General features: G+C 34.0%; 1 protein-coding gene across 2 annotated transcripts in view; it reads right to left on the bottom strand.

The window, feature by feature from the left end:
- ASCC3 (activating signal cointegrator 1 complex subunit 3) overlaps positions 1–22,826 on the bottom strand; it is a 323,391-nt gene that overhangs the window by 114,572 nt on the left and 185,993 nt on the right. For both annotated transcript variants that reach the window (XM_046674951.1, XM_046674950.1), the window contains exons 15-20: positions 15,734–15,925; positions 15,199–15,423; positions 9,462–9,581; positions 6,767–6,931; positions 5,015–5,101; positions 3,977–4,153 (exon numbers count right to left, since the gene is read on the bottom strand). In XM_046674951.1, coding sequence (XP_046530907.1) covers positions 3,977–4,153; positions 5,015–5,101; positions 6,767–6,931; positions 9,462–9,581; positions 15,199–15,423; positions 15,734–15,925 — 966 coding nt within the window. The remainder of the gene's footprint in view (positions 1–3,976; positions 4,154–5,014; positions 5,102–6,766; positions 6,932–9,461; positions 9,582–15,198; positions 15,424–15,733; positions 15,926–22,826) is intronic.

Here is a 22,826-nt window from a genome sequence, read left to right as displayed (position 1 = left end):
GGTTACACAGACAGTTAGTGTCAGAGTATCTGTTCAAAGACAGACCTAAACAATTCCAAATTTAACTGCAAGATTCTTAGTTGAGGGGTCTGAGTATAACTTTATTAATAGACATAGAAAGTTACAACGATTGAAGCCTTTTTTTCCTATCTCCACGGTTAGTTTCCATTTGTTTTGCTTCTTTCCCTCTATCATGAACTTTGCAGACTGTTTTATTGAACATTATTTTTAAAATCATGAACTTGGAGACACCTTACAATATCTAACGACATCTGTATTTGAAAATGAAGAACATTAAATCTGGTCAAAATCAGAAAAAGATTAAAGATTTTAAATAGCAAACAGACAATCTGGCTTGAAATTATCAGGTAAAAAAGATCATAAGAGTTAAGGGCTTTGGTTTTATATTTTATCTACAATGTGTATTTGTCTTTTGATAAATTCGACTATTTTGTTTCAGTATTAGAAATTTAAGAACAAAATGGTATTTAGAAGTATGAGAACAGTTCTGATACCCACTAAAAATGACAGGATGGCTCTTATTAGGCCCACAGAATGAGAAACAAAATGAACACTGTGATCATTATATCTATTAAATAAGTCTTCCTACATCATTCCCAGTTGCTCTTGTAGAAACTGCCAGGCTAATTTTCCCAACTGTGTTTAAAGGATGTTACTTTTATATTTCAGAACCTACAGTTGTTCTCTAAAAGCTAAAAGAAATGGAAGGAGAAATCCCATATGACAAGACACAAACAGGATATTTTAATCTGGATATAAATTGGGTTGAAATAATGATCAAAGTTTCTAACGTGCAGTTAGTAACTAACTATAGAAGTTCAGTATAGGTTTCTTTACAGAATCACAGAATACTTAAACTAAGGATTTATCTTAGGGGCTAAGAGAATAAAGTTTCAGAAATATAGAAGGAAGCACCGTTTTACAGAGCTGAGAGAGTGCTTGGGGAACTACTGATGGCTTAAACTTGAAATATAAAAAAACTCAACAATAATTATCTAATGCATTCAAGGATGCTAAACCCATAATAGCTATTTAAGAAAAACTAAGGATGCTTTGAGATGTATCCTTAATCTTCTGAGATTGACTTTCTGGGCACCAATCATGAAAAAACCGTAAGTTTTATATTGTAAAGCAATTCGTGTATCAGTCTCTGATAACATGTTCATAATCTTGAATCAAGAAGAAACGTGGCCAGATTATTCATCCAGAACCCAGTAAAGTTTTACCTTTTAGTTAAATCATTAACTATTTCAACATAACATCATTAGAAAATATAAAATGACAATATTACATTATTTTTTAGCAAAACAGATAAAACAAAAGAAGTTAGAAACACTGATTCCTACAGAGGCTATAGGGGTTAGAGAGCACATATAATCTTTCTATGGCAGAAACATATGTGTTCCAAAATGCAAAAAAAAATTTCACCACATTCGCATTTACTTTACACAGTATAAGAAATTATCACTTGGTTTCTTTAATTAAATTATTGCATTTATTCAAATTTTTTACCAACATATTTCTTGGTTCATATTTGTAAATATTTCATTTTTACAGCTGTTTCAAAGTACTCCTGAGTATTCAAGGCTGTTAATAATTTATTTAACCAAACATGCTTTTTCTATATTAAGTCTTTGGATAAAATTATAAACACAAGATACATAGTAGAATAGTTTCTATATTTAAAATAAAATTCAGCTTTTATTTCTCCTTAACTTAAAGGAGGCATTACTCAATAAAAAATAATGAAAAAGAGGGGCTGGCCCCGTGGCCGAGTGGTTAAGTTCATGCGCTCCACTGCAGGCGGCCCAGTGTTTCGTTGGTTTGAATCCTGGGCGCGGACACGGCACTGCTCATCAAACCATGTTGAGGCGGCGTCCCACATGCCACAACTAGAAGAACCCACAACGAAGAATATACAGCTATGTACTGGGGGGCTTTGGGGAGAAAAAGGAAAAAAAAATCTTTAAAAAAAATGAAAAAGGTATTCTTGATAAGTAAAGAATATTTTTCTAAAAAGTATGTATTGAAGGGAAACCTCTCATTTGAAAGGTAAATACTGCAAAAAAGAACCTACTTTACTTCACACGGAGGGTTTGAACATAAATACAGTCATGCATTGCTCTGAGAAATGTGTCATTAGGCAATTTGGTCACGGTGTGAACATCACAGAGTGTACTTACACAAACCTAGATGGTATAGCCCACTACACACCTAGGCTCCATGGTGTAGCCTATTGCTCCTAGGTACAAACCTGGACAGCATGTTACTTTACTGAATACTGTAAGCAACTGCAAAATAATGGTAAGTATTTTGTATCTAAATATATCTAAACATAGAAAAGGTAGAGTAAAAATACCATATAAAAGATAAAAAATGGTACACCTATTTAGGGCGTCTATCATGAATGGAGCTTGCAGGACTGGAAGTGGCTCTGGGGGAGTCAGTGAGTGAGTGGTGAGTGAATGTGAAGGCCTGGGACATCACTGCACACTTGCAGACTTTATAAACACTGCACACTTAGGCTACACTAAATTTATTTAAAAAATTGTTCTTTCTTCAATAACAAATTAACCATCACCTACTGTAATTTTTTCACTTTATAAACTTTAAAATGTTTTCTAACTTTTTAAGTCTTTTGTAATAACACTTAGCTTAAAACAGAAACACATTGTACAGCTGTACAAAAATATTTTCTTTCTCTATATCACTATTCTATAAGTTTTTTATATTTCTAATTTTTTTTTTAACTTTTAAACGTTTTTGCTAAAAACAAAGACACAAACATACACATTAGCCTAGGCCTACACAGGGTCAGGATCATCAATATCACTGTCTTCCATCTCCACATCTTGTCCCATGGAAGGTCTTCAGGGGAAGAGCATGCATGGACTGTCACCTCCTATGATGACAATGCTTCTTCTGGAACACCTCCTGAAGGACCTGCCCAAGGTTCTTCTTGAGAAGGTGCCACTCTTTTCAGAAATACGTCCATGGTGGTTTTCTTGGTTTGTTTCTTTTTGTCATCACAGATATATTTGTAAGCAGATAATGCACCATGAATATTCCTCTCTAGTAATGAAAACCTTTCAGTGTTAGGGGTCTGTGTTTTCAAATTTTTCAAGGAGCCTGTTGAGAAAGTTTCGGCTAAACCCTTCAATGTGAATTTTCTTGAGGCTGATTCTTTTTCTTCTATTGCAGCTTTCTTTTCTCTTGCCTCTTCTTCAGCTATGCGATGTGATGATTGCTACGACATCACTAGGCAATAGGAATTTTCAGTTCCTTTATAATCTTATGGGACCACCGTTGTATATGTGGTCTGTATTTGGCCGAAATGTTGTTATGCAGTGCAAGACTGTATTATAACATTTTATACTATGGTATTTTTAAAAATTATACATTCAATGAGCTTTAATTTAGGGACTAATTTTCTTTCAATCCTCAATTTTTAAGTATCAACAGCAGGGATGAAAGATTACTTTTTTAAATCAGAGTTACGATAGTGCATACATGGTATGCAGTATATTTATTAAGCCATATTTCATGGTAAAAAAAATTTGTTTATATTTCTAACATTTGGGGAAAGCCTATAAAGGTTCCACAATCTTTTCTTTTTGCTTGAAATACTCTGGCCTTATTGCCCTTTGTAAGCAAAAGGAATAAACTTTATCATTAAAAGCAGAAAAAAATCAGATACTGATATTTTACAACTCTAAAACAAAAACAGCAGCAATATCACAAAGAGCCAAACCACCACCAAATCCCACTCTCACTCGTGCTCTAATGGCAGAGATGGCATAAAAGACATACAAGTCAAATAGAACCAGTTCTAAGATAAAATGGTAATTTGGGAGCATGTCATAATGTGATACATTCACAGGATAGCATGAATTAATTCCTTCAGTCTCTAAAAATAAACAAGTAAAAGAAAATTAGAAGGGAATAATATTCTTACCTGTGCGACATATGCAGAATCTGATATAAGGGAGAAACTGTCCATCTCTCCTCGGCTGATATAAGTTTGAAGTAGGATGTTTATTTTCCCATAACTGTTCTCTACACCTCCAGGAGCTGAGAGTTCACAGAAATTGTTTAACAAGGCATCTAACTCCTCTATTTCCTCTTCTCTGACCTGGAAGAATCAATGTTTTTATAAGATTATTTGGGCTAATTCACAGAAAATTTTCATATTGAAATTAAACCACATTAAATGTTTTTTAAAAGTTTCCATTTACTATAATTCACCATTTTCTTTTTATATACTAAATAATAGTAATTTGTTCACAGGTAGCTAATAAAATACAATAAGAAACTATCTTGAGGCTGATACAATTATATTTTATTATTCATCACCAATATTAAAGTTACCATTGACATATAAAATTTTGATATGCCACAAAAATTAAATCTTCTGACCTCACTGTCCTTCAATTGATGAGATTTCAGTTTTTATTTGACCAGAGTAAAACCTCTGCCCAAATGGATTAGCGCAAACTTGAATTATCTTCAAACGCATTCATTACAGTCATATATTTTTATATGGTATAACACATTCATAGCTTAAAGCTGTGAAGTACTATGATTCAAAGTATTAAAGTTTTCCCTGTTAATAAGATTAAATTATAATACAGGCACAGAAACATTCATATCTAAGTTTGAATCATGCATGCCCTTTATATTTTCTTCAGTAAACCTTATACTGCAAATAAACGGAAATCTACATACTATATTCTTTGATAGTTTCAGTGCAAAACCTATTTAAATTATATTTGATTTGTACTAGACAATGTCATACATTTATGTCAGGTATGACATAAATCTTAATACAGGATAGTGGACACTGTTGATAAATGGAAGAACATTGCTAGTACTCCAAATGTGAAGTGCCACACAGCTTATACCGTATCAGGAATAACAATTAATTGTAAGCTTTTGTAAACGAATGAATACATATATGTCATATGCATTTGATTCAAGCCTCAAGGAATCTTACCTTGATTTGATCAAATTCTTCAGCTTTGGAGACTATAGCAAGAATATCACTTTCTGTTTTGTGAGCATCGAAGAGTTCGTTGAAGGTCTACCAAGGTAAGCGTTATATTTGATTAAAACAGAAGGTCCAGCAAAATAGTTTAAATTAAAAACGCGACTATAAATCACACGTTCTTAAAGAACATTTGAGCCCTAGACAACGCAGAATTATAATGTCTCTGACATACTATTCCAAACCATTGCTTTAAACATCACCAAATTTATCAAAGACTAAAAACATCCCTAAAACATAATTAGCTAAAGAAGACCTTTAGAAGCAAAAAGATCAATACGATCAGTTAATGAAACCTATATAAGATATCTAAAAGGATGTTCACACAACATTCTGGTCTTGGCTCACTTTCAGTATGGGCATATGGAAATCTGCACCATTCACCAACTTTAAACTGATCGCCTATCACTAAAAATACATAACCTGAAAGTTCTGGTGAAGATATCACAATATTACTAGTGAGGGCATATAGAAATTCAGGAAACTAGAAAGAAAAACATCAGTAAAAGGCCATATAGAATAAAGACAAAGCTGAAGAACGGCTAGAATTCCTGAAAGAGAGCTGCAAACAGGCTTAAGATGTATGTCAGCAGCAACACACTACCAAGTGGAGAAGAGAAAGCTAACTTAGTGGACAAAATGAGTGGACGTGAATAGGTGATAGAAGCAGTAGGGGGCTAGGGAAAACGTTTTGGGTTGAGGAACAACCAGATCACCGTTGGGAGATAATAGACTTTAAAAGACTTGAAGAAACCTAATGTGCTACACAAATACAAGGTTTATTTGGGGAAAGATGAAGAAAGGCTAGAAAAGCATATGAAAGCATTTTCTAAAACCTGTTATATGTATAAGCATGTGGTAAATAAATACAAAACATAGATTTCATATAAGCCTAGGTTTTCATATTTCTGAAGAAATTTTACTGTAGTGATTTCTATTCCATTGTTTTAAAAACAATTTTAAGTAAAAAAAATGAATATAAGAAAAAAATTCAAACTTTCTCTTTATAAAAAGAATAGAGTAAAAATTCACCTTCACCCACCTCCTTCTCTTCAAATTTAAGTCCTCTCCTCACTGGTAATCACTGTTAAGTTTTCCCACATATTAACTATGTAGGTACAGACATACATACACACAAACACACATGAAGACATGCATACACTCTTTGAAATGTACATATTATAGTGGCACCCTATCTCACATAAGAATATGTTAAAAGGCAACAAACAAGGTTACAACTGTGTAGTTAAAATTACCCTTGAAAATCTCTTAAATTGCCCAAAAAGCACAGTTGACCTGAGAATTTTATTAACTCTTCTTAAGTCAGTGTTTCTCAATAGCCTGGAATTAATTTATCAATTTTTTATTCAAGGATATCATTAAGTCATCACCTTCCACTTAAAATCATTCAGGCACTCATTCCACAGATCTCACCAACATGCTCAACTGTTTTAGGCTTGGGTGTGTCTACTGCTTGGGATGTACTCACTGAACAGGAGAGCAAGAGGGTCCTTAGTATTTGAAGTTTTATTTTTTTTCTTGTCTTTACTGAGTGTATGTTATTGAATTCATATAAGTTAAAAGCATTTTGTTCTATTAGTAGCTTTTGTTATTTTGCATTAATGCTATATTTTGAAGTCCAGAAAGTATCTGCATGAAATAGCAAACATACTACTGTATTTGTTCCATTCAGTATAATACCTCAATGGTGTTGTATTTAATATAGTAGTGGCTGGCGGTTCTACCCAAATCAGTTGAGGAGAAGTACCCAGTTCGCTCCTCAAAACGGATCATCCGAGCTTTGTCTAGTTTTCGGCCAACTTCAATGACCAACTGTTCTCGATGTTTTGTTAATGCTGGGTCAATCTATAGAAAAAACATTACAAATACCTGAATATTTCTTTAGAGTCATCATTTGCAAACATACACAATTGCAAACATGAAAATTAAAATTTTTTATTGATGCTTCAAACATTTTATTACAATTTTTACGGAAGTACATTTTAATAAACTTAGTACATAACTAGAAAATATTTTATCCCATTAAGAAAAAGAAGCTTTAAAAATTCACTAATTATTAATCTATATATTATCTATGCAGGGTAATATTTTGAAATCTGAAATTCTTATATGGTTTTATAATCTTTAAATTAGAAATCACATATAAGAAAAAAATCTTTGCCTTCTCCCTCCTGTAAAATAAATATGGATTTTAAAACATCATACCATATTCCTATTTTACAGTTATTTAGAGAAATGACAGTGAGGATGCTTTCCTTTGTCAAAGTAAAGATATACAAAAATAAATGCAAAGTTATTCTTTCAAAAGTATGGTTTTAGTGTTCTAACAGTTTCATAACTGCTAATGGGAAAACCCATTTGCCTATAATAGAATAAAAAAAATAATAGAAGCAAAGAGTAAAATAAAGTTGACAATGAATTTTTGAATAGTTTTGAATTATACTACAGTCTTTTCCTGAGCAGAAAGGACATTTAGCACAAGATAGTAACAAATGTCCTTGTTCCTACGGTCTGTGTGCATGTAGATATACACACATACGCACGCATACACATGCACACGCCAGGTCCTGAAGGTCACTCTCTGGGCATGAGCAATAAAGCGAAATAGGACCTTTACAGGGAGGAGGGGGAAGTATAAAAATATTTCTAAATCAATTAATGAGTTAATACTCCTACCATTTGTTCTTAGATTTTTATGGCAGCTTATTCATGCACAAAATATGCTAAAATAAATTTAAAAATCAGAAAAATGAGGCAAAGGAAAATCAACTGTAGGGAAGTAAGACGGAGTCAAGAGTAATATGAGTAAATACAAAAAGCCTTTGCTACAAGTGATACATACTGTATGTATCAGGCACATCTTATAAAAACATTTTATTAATCACATATTACCAAACCATTAAAAAATAAGTTAAGCTACATGGTTTGTGTTAATTCATCTGAGTTTTGTGGCTGAAAATTCATACTGAGTAATAAAATGAAAACACATAAATAAAAAAGGGTAAGATTCTCTGAATTGTGAAGGTAGTAAAATTATGCATCTCAGAAGGAAAAAAAATCACTTTGTTTATAATGGAAAATTATATACAAAAAGGACTTCTGATATTAACCTACTACTTAAAAATCAATTGATGTGTTCATCTTGTCCCAAGATTTGAGATGGCTTAACCCATGAAAATACATGAGCTTTGTTTTCCTTTATCCCTTCAGAATAATTTCATAGTGCCATTGACTATTTTCACAAAGTCCATCTTTGTAAAGAGAATAACTGGTGCCACATTCTTTAAAACATGTAAGATTACAGGTTACAATGGACCTACATTTTATAAATGAAAGCAATCTGGCTGTAAAAGAGGTGGCACGTATTTTAACTGAGAAGAGGTAGGTGAATCCCATCCAGAGTAAACCAAAGTATAAAAACCTAATGATTTCAGATTAACAGCTTCAGAACTAGTTGCCTCTGCTACTTTTCTTGTTTTTTTTCCCCCCTAAGCCTTAAGTTTAAATTTTCCCATGGTCAAATCTACTGCATAGAAAAGGAAAAATCAAGAAAAAAAAGATTGGTAACTGCTTTGATAACACAATGGAATATATATAAAAACTAAGTTATCAGTAAATGGAGGAAAACTATAATTCTGAGTTAAATTCAACTTCCTTGCTAATTTCGACAATGCTAGTGAATATCCATATGATGATGGTGAAATGTTTTCATTAGACAACAACTGTATTTCATCTGTAATTAGGAGGTGTTTACAGTGTATAAAGCAGAGTTCTAAAGAAAAGACAAGATCTCACAAATCTGTAAGCCACGTGGATCACACAACTAGAAAGTTCGTAGGAAGAGCTGCTGCCACATGCATCTGAATCTCAGTCTATGTGCACAGGGAAATCAATCCCATCCTCCAAACTTATGATAACAAATCATTAATGCTGTCTTTTAATTTAGGAATAAGGGCTTAGACAGGACTTCATAAGAGGAACACACTGCATATAACATAAGCCTATTATTAAATGTGGTCTGTAAGTTTCCTTATGTCTGGTTTATTCCAAAACATAAATTTTTCATAGTTAAAAAGAAAATTATAGTAAAATATTAATGTCAAATGGAAATGTACTTGAATAATAAACTGATAATAATATAAGGATTAACTTCTTAGTATCAGCGGGGAAAACAGATATAAGGTAAAATAATTATAGGGGGCAAATTTAATATTCCTTAGTATGTTTTTAAAAAGATTAAAGCTCTTTGTTTTTCTTCCAGCTTCCTCACTCTTTTCAGATGAGGCAGGAGTAGCAAACATTTATTCTCATATCATGAAAGGATTACAGAACCAAAAAGAAGGTTTGATTCTTTTTTTATAAATGAGTTTTCTACCTGATAAGCCTTGTGACTGATGCCGTACACTAATGGATTTGCTCTCATCCGTACATAAAGATAAGTGTAACTTATCCACTTCACTGCTTCTTCCACGTTAGTTACTGTTCCCAGAGCAATCTGCAAATCAAAAAAAATAACGAAAATTAAACTAACGCATTAAAGTTGAATATAAACATCACATCAAAACCTATTTTGTCAAAAGTTAAGTTTTTAAAATACATCATTATTCTGTATTTAAAAGAAGGTAAGCACAATTGTTGGACAAGACACTTCTCCAATTAAAACTCAGTCCTGCCTCATTTAATTGAGAACAGTGCATTAGAAATGCTATCTTCCAAAGCTGAACTTATTCGTTATTAGGGCATTTCATTATTTTCCCTTAAATGTAGTTTAATGCATTAAAAACATTTTTGGTATTCATTAATTTTTCTTCTTCTTGTTTCTTTTTTCTTTTGGTTTCATTTTATGTGACCACACTACCGAAAATTTTAAATGTAAGTGCACCAGAATCAAAACAACATAAACCACAGAGGGTATAACATTAGCTTTTACTTCCAAAGATACTCATTTGCAGGATGGCTGGTATAAATACATAATATGAAAACAATGGAAAATGCAATCATTTCTGCACAAAAACAAAGCAGATTTTATTGTAATTTATACATATTAATAATAGATATATTTTGAAAAAATGATACAAGAATGGGGAGTGGTTTTAATTTTTATTGGTAAACTTAAAACAGTCTATGGAAAAGATAGATATTTATACATTTGAACCATAATAAACACTGTATAATTCTTTAGATTATATTCTGAAAGGAAATATAATTTAGCACTTTAATATAGCTTTATAACATATCAATTTAATGAAACCAAAGGTTAATAATATAAAAACACAACAATAACACATTAGATCTGTGTAATAAAGGGAAGGAAATTGTTAGGAAATAATCTTAACACAGAACTGCAAAGACAAATTGTCTTAAGAATACATTTCCTTAGCCACTGGATCTACAGGTAGTCATTTTGCTTTCACTTAAAGTGTTCACGTTAATTTAAAAATTCACCCAAGTTGTTAAACTTCATAGTTGTATGACATTTCCTGAACCTGTGGCTGAAAATTTTTTTTTACCTCTTAATACTTTAATCAAAGAAGAAGAGATGGCTCCCTACCTAAATTATTAAATTTTAGGAGAATAAAAGGAAAAACAAACCCTCTCAAATTAGTATGAAATATTAAAAAAAAAAACCTTTAAATTTGCATCATTCCTATATTATAATTATGAATTCCGTATAGCTAATTTTGTGAAATAAATATATGGATGCTTAGCCATCTTTAGTTACTTAAAGATGAGATATAACAATATATAAATATTATAATATTATATCATACTACTTGTCATTAAAAAGAGAAAAGACTAAAATGAAAAATATGGTAAGGCAGATCCTATTTACTTTTAAATTTATGCTAACTTGAAATGTCAGACAGAGAAAGACAAATACTGTATGATCTCACTTATATGTAGAATCTAAAAACATCAAACTCACAGAAACAGAGACTAGAATCGTGGTTGCCAGGGGCTGGGGGGTTGGGGAAATGGAAGATGTTGGTCAAAGGGTACAAACTTCCGGTTATAAGAATAAGTTCCAGGGATCTAACATACAATATGGTGACTATAGTTAATAATATTAGATTGTATATTTGAATCAAAGTTGCTATGAGAGTAGAGCTTTAATGTTCTCATCATAGCAAGAATAACAACAAAATGGTCATTATGCGAAGTGAAGGATACATTAATTAACTTTTTATTGTGGTAAACAGTTCACAATATATATACATGGTGTACCAAATCATCACATTGTGCACCTTAAATTTACACAATGTCATCTGTCAACTATATCTCTATAAAGCTAAAAAAAATTAAATTTACACTAAGGCAATCAGAAAGGACTAAATCATTCACAATATAGGTAAAAATAGACATTTCCTAAAATGTGAACTGTACGACTTCCACAAAATGAAGAGTAACAAGAACTAAAATTTAGCTAATGAGGCTGTTGTACAACACTTCGTAGATATTTACAAGTAAGACAGTTACACATTTTCTAGTCTGCTTAGGAAACTAGTTTAATGATATGGCTAAAAATCTGATAATGTGTCCTATTTGTGATTCTATTATTTAACAGCTTAAACCATGTTAATTCCCTTATGACCTATAGATATTTTAAAATAATATTACACAATTCCTAAGAGTAGAAATTTTATACAGAATAAAATGAGCTTGCTATTATTTTCAAAATCAGACTCAATAAATCAACATTAATAAATAATTACCTATTGCTACTAAAGATAAAAGGAAAGGAGGAAGTAGGTATCAAAGATTGGATCAAATAATGCAAGTCTTCTAAATGTTCAGCAAAAAGGAACAGACTACACAGAAATATGAATGGAAATTTATGATGGTACACCATATTTTGAGATTAATCCTTGAATGCCACCTAGTGACAAAAAATAAAAATTTACTTGTAAACATTTGCTGTCACCTAGTGGCTACTTAGTACAAGAGCCTTTCATAAAACAAGTATTTTTCACAGTCTATCTTCAAAGTTTATCCATTCATCTCAGAATCACATAGTAAGTCAGTCACAAGACTGTACTATGTAAAGCACAAATAATATGGTAACCAACAGAGCATGGTCCCTGATCTCAAGAAGCTCCCTAGTCTTGTAGGTGTGATATGTGTAACTAATTAAGATGACATATATGAAACCACTATCCACAGTGGCTGGCACATAATATGTATTCAAAAATGTTTTCACAAAAACACCTAAAATGTGGAACATATAAAAGTGCCGTTAGCACACAGTGATGCGCCACATACCGATGTTTTGGTCAATGACGGACCACATACATGGCAATGGTCCCATAAGATTAGTATCATACAGCCTAGGAGCGTAGTAGGCTATATCACCTAGTTTAATGATATGGCCATATCATCTGGGTTTGTATAAGTATACTCTATGATGTTCACACAATGACGAAATCACCTAATGACGCATTTCTCAGAATGTATCCCTATCATTAAGCAACACATGGCTGTACAGTTAATAGATGTTCTGTTATGCTCTGTTATGTAAAAAGCTCTTTATGCTCTGTTAAGTAAAAGGGCAAAAAACCCTACCCCAAATTTGGTAATTTAGAAGTAAGACTCAAAGTATCACTTTATATCTAATATACCTATTTAAACTTTAGTCTTTAAGGTTATCTTAATTGCTTATTTGTATGTATATTTTTTAAACTGGTTGAAATCATATAAAAACTAAGCAAATATAATCATCATGCGTGTGTGCGCATGTACTTATCTGTACATATATATATATATACATAAATACACTCCTTTAGTAAATACATAAAAACCGTTTATGCTACCATTCATTTATTTATTCAACTAAAGTTAGAGCGCTGGCAGTAAGTATAAATGGGGCTGCATATCAAGGGACAATCAGATAATGGTAAGTGATACAATCTTTTCCTGAATACCAACTTGCCACAGCCATTCGTTACATTTTCACAACAGTCCAGTGAGATTATCCCTATTTTATAAATGGGAAAATTGGGACTTTATAGGTGAAGAAAGTAGAGTAAGAACCTGGCTAGGGCAGACATGTGTTGGAGAGTAATCAGAGCCAGAAGAGGGAAAGCTGGTCAGATTGGGAAGGTCCTAAAGCCAAGGACAGGGGTTTGTACTACGTCCTGCAGAGACGGGAGGAACTCTATATAAAGAATGTATGTGCGGTTGTAGAAAGAATGACATATTGTACAGTATGGACTACAGGGGGCTGGTACAGAGTAGGTACCCAGTAACGTCTTCTGAATAAATGTTAATAAGCCTCAAACATGCTTCACTGCTTCTCTCAGTGAAAAATTAAGTGGCTTTCTACAGGGCTGGGACACGTGCCCTTTTGGCATTAGCATGAGGGCATCAGCCCCATTAAGAATCAATCAGCAAAGATGCCTCATAAAATGTCTGCATTGAAGTTATTACTTAATATAATACTTTCTCCAGTTCTTCTAAACTAATGGTCAGAATTGATATTCATGTTATCGAAGATATTAGTAAAGGCAACATCCCTAATCTAACACGATCTTTATGTTGATCACTGCCACTGTATAGTTTTGCAAAGATTTTGGGAGTCGAAAGACTTAAAAATCCACTACTTTATGAGTACAGCATACATTCATTTTATAAACTAATTTCACACAATTTCCACAGATTGCCAAATTTAATTTCACACTCAAATATAATTTAAGGGAGTTTGTTTCCTTAAGAAAAAAATTTAATTGGGAGCTATTCCAGTAGACCAAATTATGAGAAAGAAATTTACTATATTAGCTAAAAATTTCAAGGTAGTATATGTTTCATTATTAAATGCCATTTATGGCATTAAATGGAATTATGGTTATACTTAGTTGACATTTCTGAAAATGATATACCTAATAAGTACTTTATGAATATGAGGTGAATCTATGGGAGACAATTTATTTTTAATTTCTCAGGGCTTGACCAAATAGTTTCACTGATGGTATTTTATAGTCCCTAAGAAAAAGTTCCTTGAGGACAATAGCAGTATTTTATTCACCTTCTATCTTCTGAATAATAACATCACCACCTTGTGTTTACTTTACCGGTAACAAAAAGGACAAATCAAGCACAGCAATACTAAGTTTACAAAGATATAGTCTTCCTTGACACTAAGGAAAGGCTGTTCTAAAAAACTTGCATAAAGAGACTTCACTTTTATTGTAAGTCAGAGACATTACGACAACCACTGGGGACAAGGGTTAGTTCTGGTCTTAGAAAAAGGCGAATGGTAGGTATTAACGTAGAGCAATGCATTCACCTTCAACTTACCCCATTTCATATAATATAACAGACACCTAGGCTCTAATGAAAAGACTGGATTTGGAGTTAAATAGACCCAAGTTTGAACACTAGCTCCCAAAATTAGTAGCTGAATGACCTTTGGATTAGTTATATACCTCTCTGAGGACAACACCTACTCAGCAGCAATATTCGAGTGAGAGAACATACAAGGAGCACTCAGCAGAGTCCCTGCATTGAGCTAGTCCTCAGTGCGCCACTACTATTACTGTCCTTGCACTGCAGACTATTCCATCAGAGATACCGTTGACCCAAGACCTAATTATTTAATAAACAGCCATCCAATCGCAGCAGGCAATGAAGACTGAAATTGTGCTGTAATATTTTATTTGGAGTCAAAATTTATTTCCTAATCTTTTAAATTTTCTTGTAAATATGCTACTAGAAACCAGCATCAAGTGATCTAAGATAAAAGAGCTTTATAAACCTTATAAAAACTTTATAAAATCATTAAAAACTTTGTAAAACTGCAATACAAATATAGTTGTTGTTATTGCTATTTTGTTTCCCTGGTTTCTATAACTTTGGTTAGGTTTCCATCCTATAACAAAATCTCGTAATGTAAAAGTATAGGCTTTTAGCATTGAGCTCTTACCAGTTATCATTTGCATTCTGTACTGCTCTGAACTAATCAACAATACTGCCACTCAGACTGTTATGTCTTATGACTGTAAAATGGCATAAGCTATATTCCTAAATCCTAAAAAATAGTAATCAACTCAACCTTTATTTTACTTGATCATTCTTGTGGCTGATGATTGTATTCCAAGCTTTTCCTCGTTAGATCTTACCTCTGCATTTAGGTTATCTGCAAGGCTTTCCAGAAACTGACTCTCAATTGGGTTTTGTTGAGTGAGTAAAGTGAGGTAATGGCTGAGTTTATCATGCGTTGTTATGATGATTCCTTCCCCAAATCTGTCAAACTGTGGTCTTCCAGCTCGCCCAAATATCTGCATGACATCTAAAATTCCAAGGTCAACAAAGGAACCTCTCTTTGCAGCATATATTTGTGTTCCCTAGATGAGGAAACATAACAAAATTTTACATAAACACACACAAATATAATCCTGATGAGTTGAATACTGAAATTAGGCAAATATGGCAAGATCTCAAAAGCGTACTTTAACTAATCTTTTCATCATCTGTGATAGAGTTAAATTTTCACAATATAAACTAGATTCTTTTGGAGAAAATAATTTTGACCTTCTATAAATAACATTCAAAGTCAGTGAGGTAGCCAAATCACAATATTTTTCTAAATAAATCAATCTACAGGTTTGTTTTAAAATACCACAAATCCATGTGCAAAGTAAGGTAAGCTCTTACCTTAATAATAACAGCATGAGCAGGAAGATTGACACCCCAGGCTAATGTAGCTGTACAGACTAAGACTTTGATGTGTCCATTAGAAAACAAGTTTTCAACCAAATTTCTGTCCTGCCGAAGCATTCCTGCATGATGAATACTAAAACCTTCCGGGAATAATTCTCTTACTTGCTTATTTCTTGACTTTTGCACCTAGAGTAGATATTAACAAAACATAACAGTGTTCCTTAGTATTTAAAAGCAATTGCTATTTCACATTTCTGTTGAATCAAAGAAAGCATACAATTATTTTTAAGCATCTTAATATCTTACTGTCTTATTATATAAAACTATACAAAATTATTAAAAATCATATCTCATCCATCTTAAAGAAAAGGTAATCCTGAACATGACACAAAATCCAAAAAGAACGAAGTTAAAAGCAAGTGTCTCTTTAACCCAGGTATTCCTTTCTTGCAATCAATTAGTATTACCTGCTTCCTATCCTTCCAAAAATACTCTATTAAAAACAAATATAAATCTCAGCAGCTTCCAACTCATTCAGAGTAAAGGCCAGAGTCCTTAGGATGCAAGGCCCCACAGAAATCATCCCCATCCTCTACCCGCACTTACCCATGCCAGCCACAAGGGCCAACTTCTTCTCTCAGTCCCTTTTCTGACAAAGCCACACCCGCCTCAGAGTCTTTGTCTATTCCAGACCCACTGCCTGGAAGACTTTCTCCCCTCATCCTGAGATGCCCCAAGCTTCCGCACAGCACGCGCTCTTCCCCACAGCAACGAGCCAATAAGCCCCACTGTACTCGTCCACCTTCGGCTGTGCTCCCGGGGATCTTCGACAGGAGGGCACTGACCGACCACCTGTCTTAGCTCCTCAACGTTACAGCTGCCCTAAATACACTAGCTTCACTTCTGGGGCCTGCTCTTTGGCCTGGTCTGAGCTCTGATGTGGAATTTGGTCCACTTATCTGCAATTTGTACAAGTGCGATAGCAGAAGATCTTACAAAATTCCCTGACGACTCACATATAATAGAGAAAAGTTTTCTGCAAATTTAAATACGTTAGGTTAACATAAAAGAGGTGTTTGTATAGTCAAAGCTTCTGTTTGGGCATCACATCCTGTGTTTATTTGTTATTGCTCTGAAAATTTCATGATCAACATTTCAATAGTTTCTTTTGAAACAGTTTCACAATTTGTATGTAATGGGCGCTACTTCGGCAGGGAAGGGGATTTCAAGGGTCTGGGTCTCTAGTACTGACTTTGTCACATTGATTATCTCTAAGGTCACTAAGATTTTAAACTTCTAATTTAATAATAATTAGCTAAGGAAATACTCCATGAATCTGCTGCAAATATGAGGTAATACATTAACAAACCACACCATCTAGTGGCCAGCCAAGGAATTAACTTAGACATTTGGAGCCTTTCAGAGTTCCAAATAAAACACACACTTACACAAAAAAGACTTTCTTCTTCAAGTTTCAAGAGGAATGTATTCTTATTTTATTTTTGTGAACTGTGGTCAGCCTGTTAGAAACCATTTCATACACACATTTATGATTAACTACATTTGGATCATATCAACTTTCATCTTTTCAGACAGGAACTGTTACTGTCAATCTCATGAATACGGGATGACGGGGATAAAGTCCGTGGTGGAGTATTTGCCAGGATATAACAGAGTTCTTTCATGGGCCAAGGGGAGGAAGAGGAGAAAGATTTCAACGACTGCATTTCTTCTCTACTGTTCATAAGTGGACACTCAGAAATAACAGAGAAAACTAAAAACCATTACTTGGAGGAGAGGTTCTACACAAATCTTACTGCTGGATTGCTGTTTGTTTCAGGTGAATCTGCTGTCCCAGGACCCCTGCACTGGACTATCCTGATGTGCTTGTTATAAATGCAGACTCCTTGGTCAAACTCCAGTTGGAGCAGGACTTGGCTTGTGACACCAATGACACAGTAATCAGTTGAACACGGGCTGTAGGTAACTGAGGTGAAGAAGATTCCTATGAGGTAGTAGGTAGATCCTGGAGTGCTGACATAGCACTTCTCACTCTGGCCCGGTAGGTTCAACCAATGGCCACCATCTGGGCACATCCCTCTGGTCTCTGTGAGGAACTAACAGGCACCAGGGGTCGCTTCTCTTTTGTCTCTATTCTTGCTCATGATTTGTGCATTGCTTTTTTATTGGCTCAGTAGAGACCTGAAGGGATAACAATCTTAAAATAAGTCTTGAGTTGTTCATTCTTAACTATCTTTGAATCTGAATCTGCCATCTGAGGTCTAGCATTGCTCACAGTACAGATGAACTTAGATCCCTGGGGATGAGGCCCAGAGATATGCACTTTTCCAAATTGTATTTTAAAAACTATCATACAGGGGCTGGCCCTGTGGCCGAGTGGTTAAGTTCACGCACTCCGCTTCAGTGGCCCAGGGTTTCACTGGTTCAGATCCTGGGTGCTGACATGGCACTGCTCATCAAGCCCTGCTGAGGCGGCATCCTACATGGCACAACCAGGAGTACATACAACTCGAATATACGACTATGTACGGGGGGGAGCTTTGGGGAGAAGAAGAGGAAAACAAAAAGGAGATTAGCAACAGATGTTAACTCAAGTGCCAATCTTAAAAAGAAATTATCATACAGTAAAATTGATTATTTTTTCCACTTTGGGCATACAGTCATATGAACTTTAATCTATGTTCAATCTGTGTAACCACCTCCATAATCAGGACACAAAACAGTTCCTTCGCCCTAAAAAATTCCCTTGTCATTCCTTTACAGTTAAAACCTCTCCCACACACAACCCCTGATCTATTCCCCATCCACAGAGCTTTGTCACTTCCAGAATATTATATATATTGAATCAAATAGTATATAAACTTTTAGTCCTGGTTTCGTTCACCCAGTTTGATGCCTTTGGGATTCATCCAAGTGGTTGTATCAATAGTTCATTCCTTTTTACTGCTGAGTAGTATTCCATAGTATGGATGGATATATCACAGTCCGTTAATCTGATCACCCATTGAAGGATGTTTGGGTTGTTTCCAGTTTGGGCAATGATAAATAGAGCCTCCATGAACATTCATGTATAGTTTTTTTGTGAGTGTGAATACATTTTAATTTTTCTAAAGTAGATACTAGGAATGGTATTGCTGGATCACATGGTAAATGTCTGTTTAACTTTATGAAAACTGCCAAACTATTTCTAGAGTGTCTGTACCATTTTGTTTTTGTACCAGCAATGTATGAGGGTGCTGGCTGCTTCCCAGGCTTGTTGGCACTTGATACTGTCATTATTTTTTATTTTAGCAATTTGTAATAGGTGTGCGGTGGTATCTCATCATGATTTTACTCTGTATTTTCCTAATGGTTAATGATGTGAGACACCTTTTCATGTTCTTGGATGTATATTTCTAATCAGCTCCTCAAGTTATTCTGATGTGCACTGAAGCTTAAAGACCACAGTTCCTTACAAGAAGGTATCCGCAGTGATGTTTTTATCCATCTAGGTACAATTTGACTTTTCGAGATTATTTAGTGCTAAGTAACTTCACATTCATTACTGTATTAATTATTTACATTCCTAAGAAAAGTACCTTCTAACAAATTTATAAAACATAACAGTGACTAACAGAAAAAAAAAAACTGTGAAGAACCAAAGAGAAGGTCATTTAAACATGAAACACCTATTTATTATGTGCTAGATCCTAGGAATACAAAGGAATTTAAGACAAAATCTGAGCTTTAGATAATCTGCAGACTGGAGAGGAAGACAGACTTATACTCAAATGATTTCTATAAAATATGATCTGTTTATAATAGAGGCATGTGGACAAAGCGAAAACCAGGACAGGAATGGCATTATGGTTTATCTGCATTTGTACTGCTAGCACCTGGCAGAGCACCTGCTGCAGAGCAGGAATTACCACACTTTTCCGGAGTGATGTATCAACAATCTGCTAGTCTGATAAAAGAAGTCTTTACAGAAAATGTGAAATGGCTCTTGAAGCACAAGTGAAATCCTGCTAAATGGGGGAAGGTGGGTAGCAGGTTAAACAAGCACAGAGGCTGGGACTAGTGAAAGAGTACAGTGTGTCTGGAGGGCATTATGTTCAGGGGGCATAGGGTGAATGCAAGAAAATGAAGCTGGAAAGGAGGACTGGGGTCAGGCTTTATTTGGTCTCAAGCATAGGTGAAAAGGGGGCCAATTAAAGTTTTTAAGCAATATCAGATTTGTTGTTTAGAGACGTAACTCCATAGTTGTGCTAGATGAGAAGCTTTGGGGCTACTACAACGATGCAAGAGAGAAGATGGGGCAGGGGAAATAGAGATATCACATAAAGTCAGGGCGAAAGTAGGCTGTAAAGAAATCAAGACTGGGTGACTGCCTGGAAAGGGGGGTGAGCAGAACATGAAGGGAAGGAAGGAGTTAGGATTGTTTCAAGTTCATCCTAGCTTTGATGTACTAAGCACTATATGATGGGCACAACAGGATGAGGAGAAACAACGCTTCTGCCTTAGCTTAGGCACTAGGAAGGTGGAAAGATTCAGTATGGGATATGAGTTTGAAGACACCCCTTATAAAGACTTTGGCTTTTATTTTGAATTAAATGGGAAGCCACTCAAGGTTTTTGAGTAGGAGAGAGATAGGGGAGATGAGTTAGGTAACGCTATTACAATATGCCAGGTGAGACGTGATGGTTGATTGAAGCAGGTGTAAAACAACTGAATAAAATAGTAAGTCTTAACTAACACACACATGCAACTCTACATATATGTATCCCTTCTATCTTGGCTTTCTTAACAAATGAGGAATAAAAACTAAAATTGCGGAGATGTAAAAATTAAAAGACCATACATCAAACTTATAGAACAGAGTAAAGTTGTGCTCTCAGATAACATATCTCAAATATTTATGTAAATAAGAAAAAAAGTAAATTAAGCATGTAACTCAAGAAGTTGGAAAAATAAAAATACAACAAAGCCAAGGAAAGAAGGAAAAAATGCCCTAATAGAGTAGAATCTGATAATTTGAAAATTATGCAATTGACAAGTAAACACAAAACTCTTATTTTAAAAGAAAAAAATTAAACAAAAATAGACAATGGCTCTTATTGGCTACAGCAGGGTTTGGCACACTATATGCCAAGTGCCTGTTTTGTAAATAAAGTTTCATCATAATACGGCCATATCCATTTGCTTACATACTGTCTATGGCTGCTTTTGAGCTACAAGAGAGTTGAGTTGTTGTGACAGACACCATATGTCCACAGGCTTAAAATATTTAGTCTTTGGCCTTTATGTAAAAGGAGATACATAGCTGGGCACAAGCACAACAGCACAAGCATAAAGATGCAAAACTAGTAATGTGGAAAAAAAAGTTCACAAATATCAAATTTAAAAGAATCAGAAAAGAGTACTTTTGTAAAACTCAATACATTCCTTTAAAAAACTGTCTGGAATGGATGATTTTCTAGGAAAATATGTTACTTACATATATCCCAAAAGTAATGGAAAACTGCAAAATAAAAACAATGGAAGAAAACGTAAAAGCTATCTAACTTTTAAAGATGAATTAGTCCTAAGGTTATTAAGAGGCCCTAGAGCACAGAAACAGAAGGAGAGCCTCAAAATTAATCTTACAGAGGGAGTGTAACAGCACTGGTACGAAAGCCTGATTAATAAGCAGAAAACAATACGATAGAGAAATCTTTCTTTAAGACTTTTTTTTTTAAGATTGGCACCTGAGCTAATATTTGTTGCCAATCTTCTTTTTTGTCCCCCTTCTTCTTCTTCTCTCCAAAGCCTCCCCAGCACAGAGTTGTATATTCTAGTTGTAGTCCTTCTGGTTGTGCCATGTGGAACACCACCTCAGCATGGCCTGACAAGCAGCGCTAGCTGCTAGCCCAGGATCTGAACTGGCGAAACCCTGGGCCACCAAAGCAGAGTGCGTGAACTTAACCACTCGGCCATGGGGCTGGCCCCTTTTTTAAGAATATTAATCCAAATAGCAAAGAACTTTAAAAATAGAATTCATCAATGCATTAAAACAATACACCTAAGTAAGTATAACTTAACCCCAGAATTCAAGGGCATTATACTTATAAATACACATATTAACTTAATTATTAATAAGTCAAAAGAGAAAAAACATATGATCATCTCCAGGCATTCAAATCTGACAAAATGCTACATTCAATCTTGATGAGTAGAGGTGACAATATCTATCTCAAACCATATCTTAATAGTAAAACATTACAGTATATTAATCAAAATTAGGAACAAGGCAAAGTTGTTTACTATCATCAGCCTACTAATGTCCTAGAAAATGGAATTAGACATGAGAAAATAATAAACAGCATAAATACTGAAAACGTAGAGGCCAAAGTACTTATTAGTTGCTGATGAAATGAACATTTATTTAGAAAATTGAGGACTGACTAAAAACTAGTAACTAAAATAATAAAAGAATTCAGAGAGGTAGCAGTCTTGAAAATATTTTTTAAAGGTCTTTCTATACACAATAACTTGTTAGAAAACAAAAGTGAAGTATCATATTTATAACAGCCATCAAAAACAGAAAGAACAAGAAATAGGTAGCACCCACATGAAGAAAGTATTAAAATACTGCTGAAGGTCATTCAAGAAATGAAGTGACATGCTTTGCTTTTGAGACGGAAAAACTTAATTTGGTAAAAATACCAATTCTCACCAACAATCTATAAAATCAATCCATTAACTCAACTAAAAGATGAACATAATTTCTTGGAGGTGATATTAAAGTTCATCTTGAAAAATAAACCTGCATATTTATCCAGGAAAAGTTCTAAAATTGAAGAATAATCAGGATGCTTCTCCCAATCATGTATTAAAAATATTGTGAAAACAGAATAAATAAAACAGTTTGATAGTAGAGAAGAAATAGTAAGATCAATGAAACAAAGTCCAAAAATTGACTCCCGCAAATATGAGAATTCTGTATGTTATTTTGAATCTTAAAATTAATAGAATAAACAGTGAATATTCAGAAAAGGATGATGGGTCCACTACTGTATGAAATAAGTTCCAGACAGATCAAAGATTT

Source organism: Equus quagga, chromosome 11 (genome assembly GCF_021613505.1).
Source record: "Equus quagga isolate Etosha38 chromosome 11, UCLA_HA_Equagga_1.0, whole genome shotgun sequence".
Classification (NCBI taxonomy): Eukaryota; Metazoa; Chordata; class Mammalia; order Perissodactyla; family Equidae; genus Equus; species Equus quagga.
This window is presented reverse-complemented; position numbering and strand designations above follow the sequence as displayed.